At 40.0% G+C, this 14,683-nt stretch overlaps 1 protein-coding gene across 7 annotated transcripts in view; it reads right to left on the bottom strand.

The window, feature by feature from the left end:
- LOC128688637 (lysosomal proton-coupled steroid conjugate and bile acid symporter SLC46A3) overlaps positions 1-14,683 on the bottom strand; it is a 60,677-nt gene that overhangs the window by 13,414 nt on the left and 32,580 nt on the right. For 5 of the 7 annotated variants that reach the window (XR_011391932.1, XR_011391929.1, XR_011391930.1 and 2 more), the window contains 2 exons: positions 10,841-10,978; positions 7,026-7,266 (listed from right to left, as the gene is read on the bottom strand). Coding sequence is in view for 2 of the 7 variants with exons in the window: in XM_070084519.1 (XP_069940620.1) it covers positions 7,026-7,266; positions 10,841-10,978 (379 nt within the window). In the remaining 5 variants the exon portion in view is untranslated. The remainder of the gene's footprint in view (positions 1-7,025; positions 7,267-10,840; positions 10,979-14,683) is intronic. The other 2 variants (XR_011391933.1, XR_011391931.1) reach the window with 1 other exon arrangement.

Below are 14,683 nucleotides of genomic sequence, written 5' to 3'. Positions count from 1 at the left end.
CTTCCAGCAGGCATGCGTGAGCGTGTTTGATAGGAGTGAATGGAGACAAATGGTTTTTAATACTTGACGTGCTGTTGGAGTGTGAGCAAAGTAACATTTATGAAGGGATTCAGGGAAACCGGCAGGCCGGACTTGAGTCCTGGAGATGGGAAGTACAGTGCCTGCACTCTGAAGGAGGGGTGTTAATGTTGCAGTTTAAAAACTGTAGTGTAAAGCACCCTTCTGGCAAGACAGTGATGGAGTGAATGATGGTGAAAGTTTTTTCTTTTTCGGGCCACCCTGCCTTGGTGGGAATCGGCCGGTGTGATAATAAAAAAAAAAATAGATTATGTATTGGTGGATAAAAGGTTAATGGGTAGGCTCCAGGATGTACATGTTTACAGAGGGGCAACTGATACATCGGATCATTATTTAGTTGTAGCTACAGTTAGAGTAAGAGGTAGATGGGACAAGAGGAAGGTGGCAACAACAAGTAGGAGGGAAGTGAAAGTGTATAAACTAAGGGAGGAGGAAGTTCGGGTGAGATATAAGCGACTATTGGCAGAAAGGTGGGCTAGTGCAAAGCTGAGTAGTGGGGGGTTGAAGAGGGTTGGATGAGTTTTAAAAATGCAGTATTAGAATGTGGGGCAGAAGTTTGTGGTTATAGGAGGGTGGGGGCAGGAGGAAAGAGGAGTGATTGGTGGAATGATGAAGTAAAGGGTGTGATAAAAGAGAAAAAGTTAGCTTATGAGAGGTTTTTACAAAGCAGAAATTTTAATGAAAATAAGAAAAAATTTTGGAGTGAGTTAAACAAGTTAAATAGAAAGCCAAGGGAACATATGGATTTGTCAGTTAAAAACAGAGTAGGGGAGTTAGTAGATGGGGAGAGGGAGGTATTAGGTAGATTGCGAGAATATTTTCAGGAACTTTTAAATGTTGAGGGAGGGAGGAGGTAATTTCATGCACTGGCCAGGGAGGTATGCCATCTTTTAGGAGTGAAGAAGAGCAGAATGTAAGTGTGGGGGAGGTACGTGAGGCATTACGTAGAATGAAAGGGGGTAAAGCAGCTGGAACTGATGGGATCATGACAGAAATGTTAAAAGCAGGGGGGATATAGTGTTGGAGTGGTTGGTACTTTTGTTTAATAAATGTATGTGTGTATGAAAGAGGAGAAGGGGAGGCCTGGTCATGGACCGGGCCGCGGGGGCGTTGTTTCCCGGAATAACCTCCAGGTAACCTCCAGGTAACCTAGGGATTGGCGGAGAGCATGTATAGTCCCTTTATATAAAGGGAAGGGGGACAAAAGAGATTGTAAAAATTATAGAGGAATAAGTTTACTGAGTATACCAGGAAAAGTGTACGGTAGGGTTATTATTGAAAGAATTAGAGGTAAGACAGAATGTAGGATTACGGATGAGCAAGGAGGTTTCAGAGTGGGTAGGGGATGTGTAGATCAAGTGTTTACATTGAAGCATATATGTGAACAGTATTTAGATAAAGGTAGGGAAATTTTTATTGCATTTATGGATTTAGAAAAGGCATATGATAGAGTGGATAGGGGAGCAATGTGGCAGATGTTGCAAGTATATATGGAATAGGTGGTAAGTTACTAAATGCTGTAAAGAGTTTTTATGAGGATAGTGAGGCTCAGGTTAGGGTGTGTAGAAGAGAGGGAGACTACTTCCCGGTAAAAGTAGGTCTTAGACAGGGATGTGTAATGTCACCATGGTTGTTTAATATATTTATAGATGGGGTTGTAAAAGAAATAAATGCTAGGGTGTTTGGGAGAGGGGTGGGATTAAATTATGGGGAATCAAATACAAAATGGAATTGACACAGTTACTTTTTGCTGATGATACTGTGCTTATAGGAGATTCTAAAGAAAAATTGCGAAGGTTAGTGGATGAGTTTGGGAGTGTGTGTAAAGGTAGAAAGTTGAAAGTGAACATAGAAAAGAGTAAGGTGATGAGGGTATCAAATGATTTAGATAAAGAAAAATTGGATATCAAATTGGGGAGGAGGAGTATGGAAGAAGTGAATGTTTTCAGCTACTTGGGAGTTGACGTGTCGGCAGATGGATTTATGAAGGATGAGGTTAATTATAGAATTGATGAGGGATAAAAGGTGAATGGTGCGTTGAGGTATATGTGGAGTCAAAAAACGTTATCTATGAAGGAAAAGAAGGGAATGTATGAAAGTATAGTAGTACCAACATTCTTATATGGATGTGAAGCTTGGGTGGTAAATGCAGCAGCGAGGAGACGGTTGAAGGCAGTGGAGATGTCCTGTCTAAGGGCAATGTGTGGTGTAAATATTATGCAGAAAATTCAGAGTGTGGAAATTAGGAGAAGGTGTGGAGTTAATAAAAGTATTAGTGAGAGGGCTGAAGAGGGGTTGTTGAGGTGGTTTGGTCATTCAGAGAGAATGGATCAAAGTAGAATGACAAGGAGAGCATTTAAATCTGTAGGAGAAGGAAGGCGGGGTAGGGGTCGTCCTCGAAAAGGTTGGAAGGGGTAAGGGAGGTTTTGTGGGCGAGGGGCTTGGACTTCCAGCAGGCGCGCATGAGCGTGTTCGATAGGAGTGAATGGAGATGAATGGTATTTGGGACCTGATGATCTGTTGGAGTGTGAGCAGGGTAATATTTAGTGAAGGGATTCATGGAAACCGGTTATTTTTATATAGCCAGACTCGAGTCCTGGAAATGGGAAGTACAATGCCTGCACTTTAAAGGAGGGGTTTAGGATATTGGCAGTTTGGAGGGATATGTTGTGTATCTTTATACGTATATGCTTCTAAACTGTTGTATTCTGAGCACCTCTGCAAAAACAGTGATAATGTGTGAGTGTGGTGAAAGTGTTGAATGATGATGAAAGTATTTTCTTTTTGGGGATTTTCTTTCTTTTTTTGGGTCACCCTGCCTTGGTGGGAGACGGCCGACTTGTTGACCTGGTGGCTAAAGCTCCCGCTTCACACACGGAGGGCCCGGGTTCAATTCCCGGCGGGTGGAAACATTTCGACACGTTTCCTTACACCTGTTGTCCTGTTCACCTAGCAGCAAATAGGTACCTGGGTGTTAGTCGACTGGTGTGGGTCGCATCTTGGGGGATAAGAATAAGGACCCCAATGGAAATAAGTTAGACAGTCCTCGATGACGCACTGACTTTCTTGGGTTATCCTGGGTGGCTAACCCTCCGGGGTTAAAAATCCGAACGAAATCTTATCTTATCTTATCTTACATGACACAACTTATACAGACCTAGCTGATGTCAATGGCATACTATAAGGATTAAGGAGTTTATTTCCTTGCATAGTTTACAATGTGTAATTACAATACTGATATGGTAAGTGCAAAGAAAGCACTATTATGCTGAGGCATTTTGGGCAGACTAAACCTAATGCTTTAAAGACTACTTAATACTAGACATATATATCATAGTTGGTTCGAATTGAACATTGTTTGTTATATATCAACAGAAGTAGTAGTGGTTTAGCAGTAATTGAATTAAATAGTTGAATAACAAGTTACAGTATTATATTTTAGCACATTATACATAATGAGATTGAGACCATTTTAGTTTTGAAATAATCTTATAAAATTTGGCAATTTTTGAGTTGATGGTGGCAATAATATATAGTGTTTGCTTTGTTAGTTTTGGGAGATGAGGTGATTTTTAAGTAGAGCCTTGAATTGGTGCGCAAGCAGGGGCCCTTTTGTATTTTCAGGCAAAGAATTCCAGATTTTAGGGCCCTTTATATGCATAGCATTTTTGCATAGGGAGAGATGGGCACAAGGGATATCAAAGTGTGTTTTCTATCTTGTATCCATGGGAAAGTGGAAAAGAATTCTTCCTCCATAAGTCATGTGTGTCATAAGAAGAGATTAAATTGCTGGGAGCAAGGAACTAGTAATCCTTTCTCTTGTATAAATTACCAAATTTAACAAGAAAAACTTGTTTTTCTTATTAGATCATCCTACCTTGGTGGGATATGACCAGTGTGTTAAAAAAAAAACTCTATGTGAATGTAAAATGCAGTCTACAACTTTTATTTACCATATAATACTTTCTAGTATTAGTGTTATTCCTACAAATACACCACTTAAGTAAATATATATTATTTCTGTGAAATATTCATGATAACAGTATTTCCAGTCTTGAAAACGTGTATTTATGTAAGTGCGTTTGTACGTGTATGTTTGGGGGTCTGAAATGGACTAATCTACTTCACAATATTCCTTATGGGAACAAATTCGGTCAGTACTGGCACCTGAACATACTTCTGGAGTGAAAAAATATCGTTAACCGGGGGTCCACTGTACAGTGGACCCCCGGTTTACGATATTATTTCATTCCAGAAGTATGTTCAGGTGCCAGTACTGACCGAATTTGTTCCCATAAGGAATATTTTGAATTAGATTAGTCCATTTCAGACCCCCAAACATACACATACAAACATACTTACATAAATACACTTACATAATTGGTCGCATTGGGAGCTGATCGTAAACCGGGGGTCCACTGTATTAATCACAAGGAGAGTTACAGGGAAGGATGTAGCTCTTATACTCTAAAATAAATTCCACAGTAATCTTGCTTTAATGTTTGCGTAATATTCTTATAAACAGTGCAAGTACAGTGGTACCTTGACTTACGAGTGCCCCAACTTACCAGTTTTCCTAGTTACAAGCCATCACTCAGTCAATTTTTTGCTTTGAGTTGCAAGCCAAAATCCAAGTTACAAGCGAGCTTCAGATACGCCGCCACTAGTTGGCGGTGTATCTGAAGTCAAATCTAACTCTGTACCAAGAGGATGTCAGGTACTTTGTCCCATCCCACATGCTCTTCCAAGACATAATTGGAAGGATAATACTCCCACGCTAATTCCAGATTGTAGTGAGGCACCTCGTCCCTTGTTTGACTCTCGTATAAAACCGGGGAGGAGGTAGCCTCCATTTCAACACTCAGAGTTTGTCCAGAAACATTAACCCTTTGACTGTCGAGGTCGTATATATACGTCTTACGAGGTACCGTGTTTGACGTATACATACTCATAAATTCTAGCGGCTTCAAATCAAGCAGGAGAAAGCTGGTAGGCCCACATGTGAGAGAATGGGTCTGTGTGGTCAGTGTGCACCATATAAAAAAATCCTGGAGCATGCAGTGCATAATGAGAAAAAAAAAACTCCAACCGTTTTTTTAATTAAAATGCCGACTTTGTGGTCTATTTTCGTATAGTATTTATGGTTGTATTCTCGTTTTCTTGGTCTCATTTGATAGAATGGCAAACATATTATAGAAATAGAGGTGATTTTGATTGATTTTACTAAAAAGAAAACTGGAAATGGAGCTCAAAGTATTGGAAATGTTTGATTTTTGCCGATGTTCAAAAGGAAACAAATGATGTCATTGTCCAATAAATGTCCAACTAGCCATTCTAATATGCAGTCATGAATGGGTTGATGTTATTTATACAATTATTACAGTATTGCAGTAGTCTGCATAACAGTAAATCTTCTAATTTTTGTTTGAATAAAAATTCAAAATATAAAGCAAGAGTAATATCAGAGGGGCTTGGAAACATGACTGATGAACAAAGAAAATTTTATTTTAGAGCCAGGAATGTCTGTATTGTTCATTCTGGAAATTATTTTGAAATTGTCATATTTTTTAATTTTCGTGAAATTGGCCAAATTGCAAATTTCTAACCATGTTATTGGGTAGTTGAAATCGGTAAATGGGCAGTTTCTTGTACTCAATCGATAGAAAAAGTGGAGTTCTAAAGAAATAGCTATGAGTTTGGTCGACTGGAACAATGTAATTAGCCGAAAATAGGGCTCAAAGTGTGCGAAATCGCCGATTTGTAAATAACGCTGAGGTCGCTAACTTCGTGAGAGTGTAATTCCGTCAGTTTTCCATCAAATTTCGTGTTTTTGGTGTCATTACAATCGGGAAAAGATTCTCTACCATTTCATAAGAAAAAATAATTTTTTTTCTTGAAATTTTGCGACACCAGGAGACACTTCAGGATTGGGGGTTGCGACAGTCAAGGGGTTAAGGTGGGTGGAGTGCTGATAGTGGTGGGTGCAGTTATGGAGATTGGTGGAGTAGTGATGGTGGTGGGTGGAGTAGATATGGTGGTGGGTGGAGTAGTGAGGGTGGTAGATATAGTAGAGATGGTGGTGGGTGGAGTAGTGAAGGTGATGGGTGGAGTAGAGATGATGGTGGGGGAGTAGTGAAGGTGGTACATGTAGTAGAGATGGTGGTGGGTGGAGTAGTGAAGGTGGTGGGTGGAGTAGAGATGGTGGTGGGTGGGGTAGTGAAGGTGGTGGGTAGAGTAGAGAGGGTGGTGGGTGGAGTAGTGAGGGTGGTGGATGGAGTAGTGATAATGGTGGGTGGAGTAGTGAGGGTGGTAGGTGTAGTAGAAATGGTGGTAGGTGGAGTAGTGAAGGTGGTGGGTAGAGTAGAGATTGTGGTGGGTGGGGTTGTGAGGGTGGTGGGTGTAGTAGAGATGGTGGTGGGTGGAGTAGTGAAGGTGGTGCATGTAGTAGAGATGGCAGTGGGTGGAGTAGTGAAGGTGGTGGGTGGAGTAGAGATGGTGGTAGGTGGAGCAGTGAGGGTGGTGGGTGTTGTAGAAATGGTGGTGGGTGGAGTAGTGAAGGTGGTGGGTGGAGTAGAGATGGTGGTGGGTGGGGTAGTGAGGGTGGTGGGTGGAGTAGTGAGGGTGATGAATGGAGTAGATATGCTGGTGAGTGGAGTAAAGATGGTGGTGGGTGGAGTATACAATATTTCTTATTTATAAATACATTTTTCTTATTTAAAATCTAATAAAAAAAAATTGGGGTGGGTTTTGGGGAGCTGGAACGGATTAATGACATTTCAGTTAATTTCCTTGAGGAAAATTGATTTGATATACGAGCAAGTTGAGTTACTAGCTGGGTCACGGAATGAATTAAACTCATAAGTCAAGGTACCACTGTATAACTTTACTCCCAATATCAGAAACAGCAAATATAAATAAAAGAAATATAATACTATAAGTACACTTACATGTAAATAACTGAAGCATTAATAAAGAAAATTGCATTTAAAAAATACATAGCTCCTGGAAAGACTTTAATGGTGGCATTATATAAAAATGTATATAATGGGTTGGAAAGTAGAGGTATGATGGACTCCCAGGAAGCCAGAAGAGAGAAAACCTTGCCCAGTTCTTCTCGTGGCACAACTTTGCTGATAATGGACCGTGTGACAATCAAAGGCAAACCTCCCAGGCAAGAAACAATACTGCCTGAAATGGAAGTTTTTTATTAAGTTTTAGGCCACAAATAATATTCACAATTAGATATATAGTACAGTATAATTATACTGCTCCTAGGAAATAATGACACCAAAATTAAGCACTAAAACCTCATCACAATCAATTACAGTATAGTACTGAAATGTATTTATTAATATTGGTCTTTCTCAAAATACAGGCTACACTAAAAACTGTACTACACATGAACATATTTGCAAGACAAGTAATGGCTAAGTAACACTACTTGATGATTAAATCATTAGATCATTTGACCATTAAATAGCCAATATACTTGATAACAGTAACATACCTATAATCATTCATTATAACACATGCTTATGTAACACTTCATTTCACATACAGTTATATAATTTGTTTGTAAAGCTACACAAACCTTGCAATATTCATACTATGTAGTGTTACTCAAAGTCACATAGCAGCACACCAATGTCATATTGTCAATTTGTTATAATGTAATGACTGCGATATGCTGTCATAAGCTGGGTTTGCCATGGTGTGGTATAATTGTGATTGACTGCCATGAGCTGAGTTTGTCATAGCATAGGAGACTGTGACTGACTGCCATGAGCTGGGTTTGTCATAGTGTGGGATGACTGAGTGGGTGCCACAAGCTGGTTTAGATAAGATAAGATTTCGTTCGGATTTTTAACCCCGGAGGGTTAGCCACCCAGGATAACCCAAGAAAGTCAGTGCGTCATCGAGGACTGTCTAACTTATTTCCATTGGGGTCCTTAATCTTGTCCCCCAGGATGCGACCCACACCAGTCGACTAACACCCAGGTACCTATTTGCTGCTAGGTGAACAGGACAATAGGTGTAAGGAAACGTGTCGGAATTTCCACCCGCCGGGAATCGAACCCGGGCCCTCCGTGTGTGAAGCGGGAGTTTTAGCCACCAGACCACCGGGCCACCGAGTAGTAGACTTTCTCAAAAGCAACATTTCAAAACTGAAGAGACTTTTCTTTATAGGGAATGACAAGGCACCATGACAATAACTTCAAAACAAACTAAGTAGACATTACAAACAAAAGCAAAATGTACAAGACAGTTAGTGATGTGGGCAAACAAATAAGGAGGCATGATAGGATGCCATCCATAAAACTAGCAGTGAAGAGCAGTGAAGTGAACTAGAAATGATGCCGTATATCAGTGACCAGACAACAGGAAGGTACTGTTAAGTAGTGAGGCATGGCAACCAGTGCAGTAAATTATCATTCAGTGTAATGACAGATAATCAATTTACAGTGAAGCAGATGTGATGGGTATTCAGTGATGTAAGGTTTATGTGGTGCAATGTACAATGATGTGAAGAGAATTACTAGTGCCTAGATTTTGTGTTCAAGAAGATGGATTTACATACATTACAGTAGTTGTGAGATAGTGACCAATCATAGTGCTAGTGTGAAGCAAGAGCTGTAAATGGCATTTAGAGTGGTAAGGCACCCACTTGTATATTACCGAATATTGTGAATTAAGTTGAGCAGTATGTAACATTACCAGCCGAGTTCAATGACTGATGAAATGTGAGAGGAAGTATATACTGTACAGCATATGTGATTAAATTTGATTCTGTAACCATATCTAGTTTTTTATTAATACTGTAATGTTATTGATGTTTAACTGTGTCTAATAAATAATTCAGATAGGCCAAAATCAGAATACTTTATTACCTTTGTGTATTTTTTATACCTACTAAATTTGTAGTTACAGGAGCAGAGCTATGTTCATACAGGAGCAGAGCTATGTTCATACAGGAGCAGAGGTATGTTCACACAGGAGCAGAGCTATGTTCATACAAGAGCAGAGCTATGTTCCCACAGGAGCAGAGCTATGTTCATACAGGAGCAGAGCTATGTTCACACAGGAGCAGAGCTATGTTCATACAAGAGTAGAGCTATGCTCCCACAGGAGCAGAGCTATGTTCATACAGGAGCAGAGCTATGTTCACACAGGAGCAGAGCTATGTTCATACAAGAGCAGAGCTATGTTCCCACAGGAGCAGAGCTATGTTCATACAGGAGCAGAGCTATGTTCACACAGGAGCATAGGTATGTTCACATAGGAGCAGAGCTATGTTCATACAGGAGCAGAGCTATGTTCACATAGGAGCAGGGCTATGTTATATAGGAGCAGAGCTATGTTCATACAGGAGCAGAGCTATGTTCACATAGGAGCAGAGCTATGTTAACACAAGAGCAGAGCTATGTTCATACAGGAGCAGAGCTATGTTCATACAGGAGCAGAGCTATGTTCACATAGCAGCAGAGCTATGTTAATACAAGAGCAGAGCTATGTTCATACAGGAGCAGAGCTATGTTCATACAGGAGCAGAGCTATGTTCACATAGGAGCAGAGCTATGTTAACACAGGAGCAGAGCTATGTTCATACAGGAGCAGAGCTATGTTCATACAGGAGCAGAGCTATGTTCATACAGGAGCAGAGCTATGTTAACACAGGAGCAGAGCTATGTTCATACAGGAGCAGAGCTATGTTCATACATGAGCAGAGCTATGTTCACATAGGAGCAGAGCTATGTTAACACAGGAGCAGAGCTATGTTCACATAGGAGCAGAGCTATGTTCACATAGGAGCAAAGCTATGTTAACACAGGAGCAGAGCTATGTTCATACAGGAGCAGAGCTATGTTCATACAGGAGCAGAGCTATGTTTATACAGGAGCAGAGCTATGTTCATACAGGAGCAGAGCTATGTTCACACAGGAGTAGAGCTATGTTCACACAGGAGCAGAGCTATGTTCATACAGGAGCAGAGCTATGTTCACACAGGAGCAGAGCTATGTTCATACAGGAGCAGAGCTATGTTCACACAGGAGCAGAGCTATGTTCATACAAGAGCAGAGCTATGTTCCCACAGGAGCAGAGCTATGTTCATACAAGAGCAGAGCTATGTTCCCACAGGAGCAGAGCTATGTTCATACAGGAGCAGAGCTATGTTCACATAGGAGCAGAGCTATGTTCATACAGGAGCAGAGCTATGTTCACATAGGAGCAGGGCTATGTTATACAGGAGCAAAGCTATGTTCATACAGGAGCAGAGCTATGTTCACATAGGAGCAGAGCTATGTTAACACAGGAACAGAGCTATGTTCATACAGGAGCAGAGCTATGTTCATACAGGAGCAAAGCTATGTTCTTACAGGAGCAGAGCTATGTTCACATAAGAGCAGAGCTATGTTCATACAGCAGAGCTATGTTCATACAGGAGCAGGGCTATGTTCATACAGGAGCAGAGCTATGTTCATACAGGAGCAGAGCTATGTTCATATAGGCTGGTATGCCTGCTGCAGTGTTCATCCATTCTTCTGTTATACTGTTCTAATCATTTTGTACTGTATGACACTTTTCAGCAATACATATATCAAGCTCAATGTAATGGAAGTACCATTAAATATATTTTTTTTTATTTACCACATTACAAAAAATACTCTATTAGGTAAATAAGACTTAATGCATCAGCCTGTATATTATATAGAAAAGAGAATAGAGTTAAAAAATTGAAACAAGAAAAGAAGCATTTTCTAACCTAAGTAGAAGAGCCAAGGATAAGATGAAAGTCCATAAATTATATTGCCAAATACTGCTGATATACAACCCAAAAGTCCTAATGCAGAGTCATCTACCAGCAGTCGATAGCTGAATACTGGCAGAATGACCGATATTGCTGAAAAGAATTACAAAAATTTCTTTATAATACACATAAGACTGACAAAATACAAATGTATCTGAAATAACTCCACCAGCCACACCTAGCTCACACTCATGAACATCAAGAAGCAAATACATGTTCAGTCACTGTGCTATACCAACTAACATAACTTTCCAGTTGCACTGTCAGGATTTCAATCTCATGGGAGTGGAGTAACGACAGGATTTCAATCTAGAGGAGAGGGGAAGTTATGACAGGACTTCAGTCTGGTGGGAGTGGGGTTAAGACATCTCAAATCAAATCGAATCAAAATTTTATTTCTTTGCAAAGGTTACAATGCGTGTTTACATTTCATAATCTGAGTGGTACAAAGAAAGCCACTATCATGACGAGGAATTTCGGGCAGGCTTAACCTTATACTTAACGACTACTTAAGTCTAGACAGGTGAAGAGTGGTAGACTACATATATCCCGTATTTTATTGTTATTAATATGAGGTAGTACAATGTATGATATATACATTTTTAAGTTTGTAATTAGGTTTGTTTACTCTATTATTAATATGAGTTAGTACAATTAATGATACAAAGATACATTTTTAAGTCTGAAATTATGAAAAAGAGGATAAATAAGTACATATACAAGGTGTGATATAGCACATAATGAAAGTAGTTTGTTAGAATATGTATTGGTGGATAAAAGGTTGAGGGGTAGGCTGCAGGATGTACATATTTATAGAGGGGCAACAGATACATCAGACCATTATTTAGCTATTCTACAGTTAGAGTTAGAGGAAGATGGGACAAAAGGAAATGGCAACAGCAAGTAAGAGAGGTGAAAGTTTATGAACTAAGGGAGGAGGAAGTTAGAATGAGATATAAGCAACTATTGGCAGGAAGGTGGGCTAGTGCAAGCATGGGTAGTGGGAGGTTGAAGAGGGATGGGATAGTCTTAAAAATGCAGTATTAGAATGTGGGGCAGGAGTCTGTGGGTACAGGAGGGTGGGTGTAAGGGGAAAGAGGAGTGATTGGTAGAATGAAGTAAAGGGTGTGATAAAAGAGAAAAAGGTAGCTTATGAGAGGTTTTTACAAAGCAGAAGTAATGTAAGAAGGGCAGAGTATATGGAGAGTAAAAGAAAGGTGAAGAGAGTGGTGAGAGAGTGCATAAGGAGAACAAATGATAGAGTGGGAGAGACAATGTCAAGAAATTTTGCTGAGAATAAGAAAAAAAATTTGGAATGAGATAAACAGGTTAAGAAAGCCTAGGGAACGAATAGATTTGTCAGTTAAAAACAGAGTTAAAAACAAAGTTGCAAAGATCAGTGGACGAGTTTGGGAGGGTGTGTAAAGGTAGAAAGTTGAAAGTGAACATAGATAAGAGTAAGTTGATGAGAGTATCCAACGATTTAGATAAAGAAAAATTGGATATCACATTGGAGGGAGGGAGTATGGAAGAAGTGAATGTTTTCAGATATTTGGGAGTTGACTTGTCAGCAGATGGGTTTATGAAGGATGAGGTTAACCATAGAACTGATGAAGGAAAAAAGGCAAGTGGTGCATTGAGGTATCTGTGGAGACAAAAAATGTTATCCATGGAGGCAAAGAAGGGAATATATGAAAGTATAGTGGTACCAACACTCTCACATGGGTGTGAAACTTGGATTGTAAATGATGCAGTGAGAAGGCGGCTGGAGGCAGTGGAGATGTCCTGTCTAAGAGCAATGTGTGGTGTAAATATTATGTAGAGAATTCGTAGTGTGGAAATTAGGAGGAGGTGTGGGGTTACTAAAAGTATTAGTCAGAGGGCTGAAGAGGGGTTGTTGAGGTAGTTTGGTCATTTAGAGAGAATGGAATGAAGTAGAATGACTTGGAGACCGTATAAATCTGTAGGGGAAGGAAGGTGGGGTAGGGGTCGTCGTCGAAAAGGTTGGAGGAAGGGGGTAAAGGAAGTTTTGTGGGTGAGGGGCCTGGACTTACAGCAAGCGTGCGTGAGCGTGTTAGATAAGAGTGAATAGAGACAAATGGTTTTTGTGACCTGACAAGCTGTTGGAGTGTGAGCAGGGTAATATTTTGTGAAGGGATTCAGGGAAACTGGTTAGCATGACTTGAGTCCTGGAAATGGGAAGTACAATACCTGCACTTAAAAATTTGGAGAAGGTGTGGAGTTAATAAAAGTCAGAGGGCTGAAGAAGGGTTGTTGAGGTGGTTTGGTCATTTAGAGAGAATGAATCAAAGTAGAATGACATGGAGAGCGTATAAATCTGTAGGGGAAGGAAGGCGGGGTAGGGGTTGTCCTCGAAAAGGTTGGAGGGCGGCGGTAAAGGAAGTTTTGTGGGTGAGGGGCTTGGACTTCCAGCAAGCATGCATGAGCGTGTTAGATAGGAGTGAATGGAGACGAATGGTATTTGGGACCTGATGAGCTGTTGGAGTGTGAGCAGGGTAATATTTAGTGAAGGGATTCAGGGAAACCGGTTATTTTTATAAAGCCGGACTTGAGTCCTGGAAATGGGACGTACAATGCCTGCACTTTAAAGGAGTTGTTTGGAATATTGGCAGTTTGGAGGGATATGTTGTGTATCTTTATGCATATATTTTTCTAAACTGTTGTATTCTAAGCACCTCTGCAAAAACAGTGATTATGTGTGAGTGAGGTGAAAGTGTTGAATGATGAAAGTATTTTCTTTTTGGGGATTTTCTTTCTTTATGGGTCACCCTGCTTTAGTGAGAGATGGCCGACTTGTTAAAAAAATATATATATATATATGTTGTTTTTATACGAGTGGAGGATTACCCAAGGTCAAAGGATTATGCCACTGCTATCACATGTGCACAGGCTGCAGGCATATTTAAAACCTCCACTTTCTTTCATACCATAATTAATATGCAGACAAGATGGGGTGATGAAAAGATACAGAATCTTTTGATAAACACAAATCACTATCACACACAATGCTTCCACAGGGCAACTGATGATATGGATGGTGGTATGAGTGGGAAAGGGAGGTACAGTGCCTCTCAAAACAAAACCACTCACCCACAGGAGTTAATAGAGTAGAAGGTGGGAGGGAGGGGGTAAAATCTTACAGTGTGCACCACTGTGGCATAGCACCTACAATGATTTTTTCACACTTTATAAAGCCCAATACTGATAGTTCTGGGTGCAATTTTCCAATAGTATTCAAACAATCTCGCATAGTCTGACTGCTTCAATTAGTGATCTACTGTATATAATTAGCTATTTTTTATATTTGTCTAACATGCTTATTAGTCATTATATACAGGCACTGTATTAGTGCTACAAAATTATATAAGATTCTTGAGTGTTAAAACCTCAAATTCACTGAACTTTTCAGACACCTTGCTATTTCAAATTCTGCCTACATATCTGGTGTAACATGCTGACCAATATCCAATTCTGAACTACCTCTCAACATGCTGATTGTACTACAGTATATGGTTCTGCTAAGATCATTAACTATCAGTATATCATTAATCTCTGAACTGCTGACAGCGTTACTACTATATATAAAACTTAATACGTTGGCTCCACTACAAAATTTTAAACTAACTCTCAACCTATTGACTATATATACAATTCTGGACCACAGGTTGATAACACTACATAGTTCTCCACTAACTCTTAGCAAGTTTAAGCTTGCCCATAATGTTCTGATTAACCACAGGCTTTCTACAAGTACAGTATTACCAAAAAATCACCCAT

The sequence above is a fragment of the Cherax quadricarinatus genome, chromosome 13, assembly GCF_038502225.1.
Source record: "Cherax quadricarinatus isolate ZL_2023a chromosome 13, ASM3850222v1, whole genome shotgun sequence".
In the NCBI taxonomy this organism is placed as follows: Eukaryota; Metazoa; Arthropoda; class Malacostraca; order Decapoda; family Parastacidae; genus Cherax; species Cherax quadricarinatus.
The sequence above is the reverse complement of the archived record's forward strand: the minus strand, read 5'-3'. Positions and strand labels throughout refer to the sequence as shown.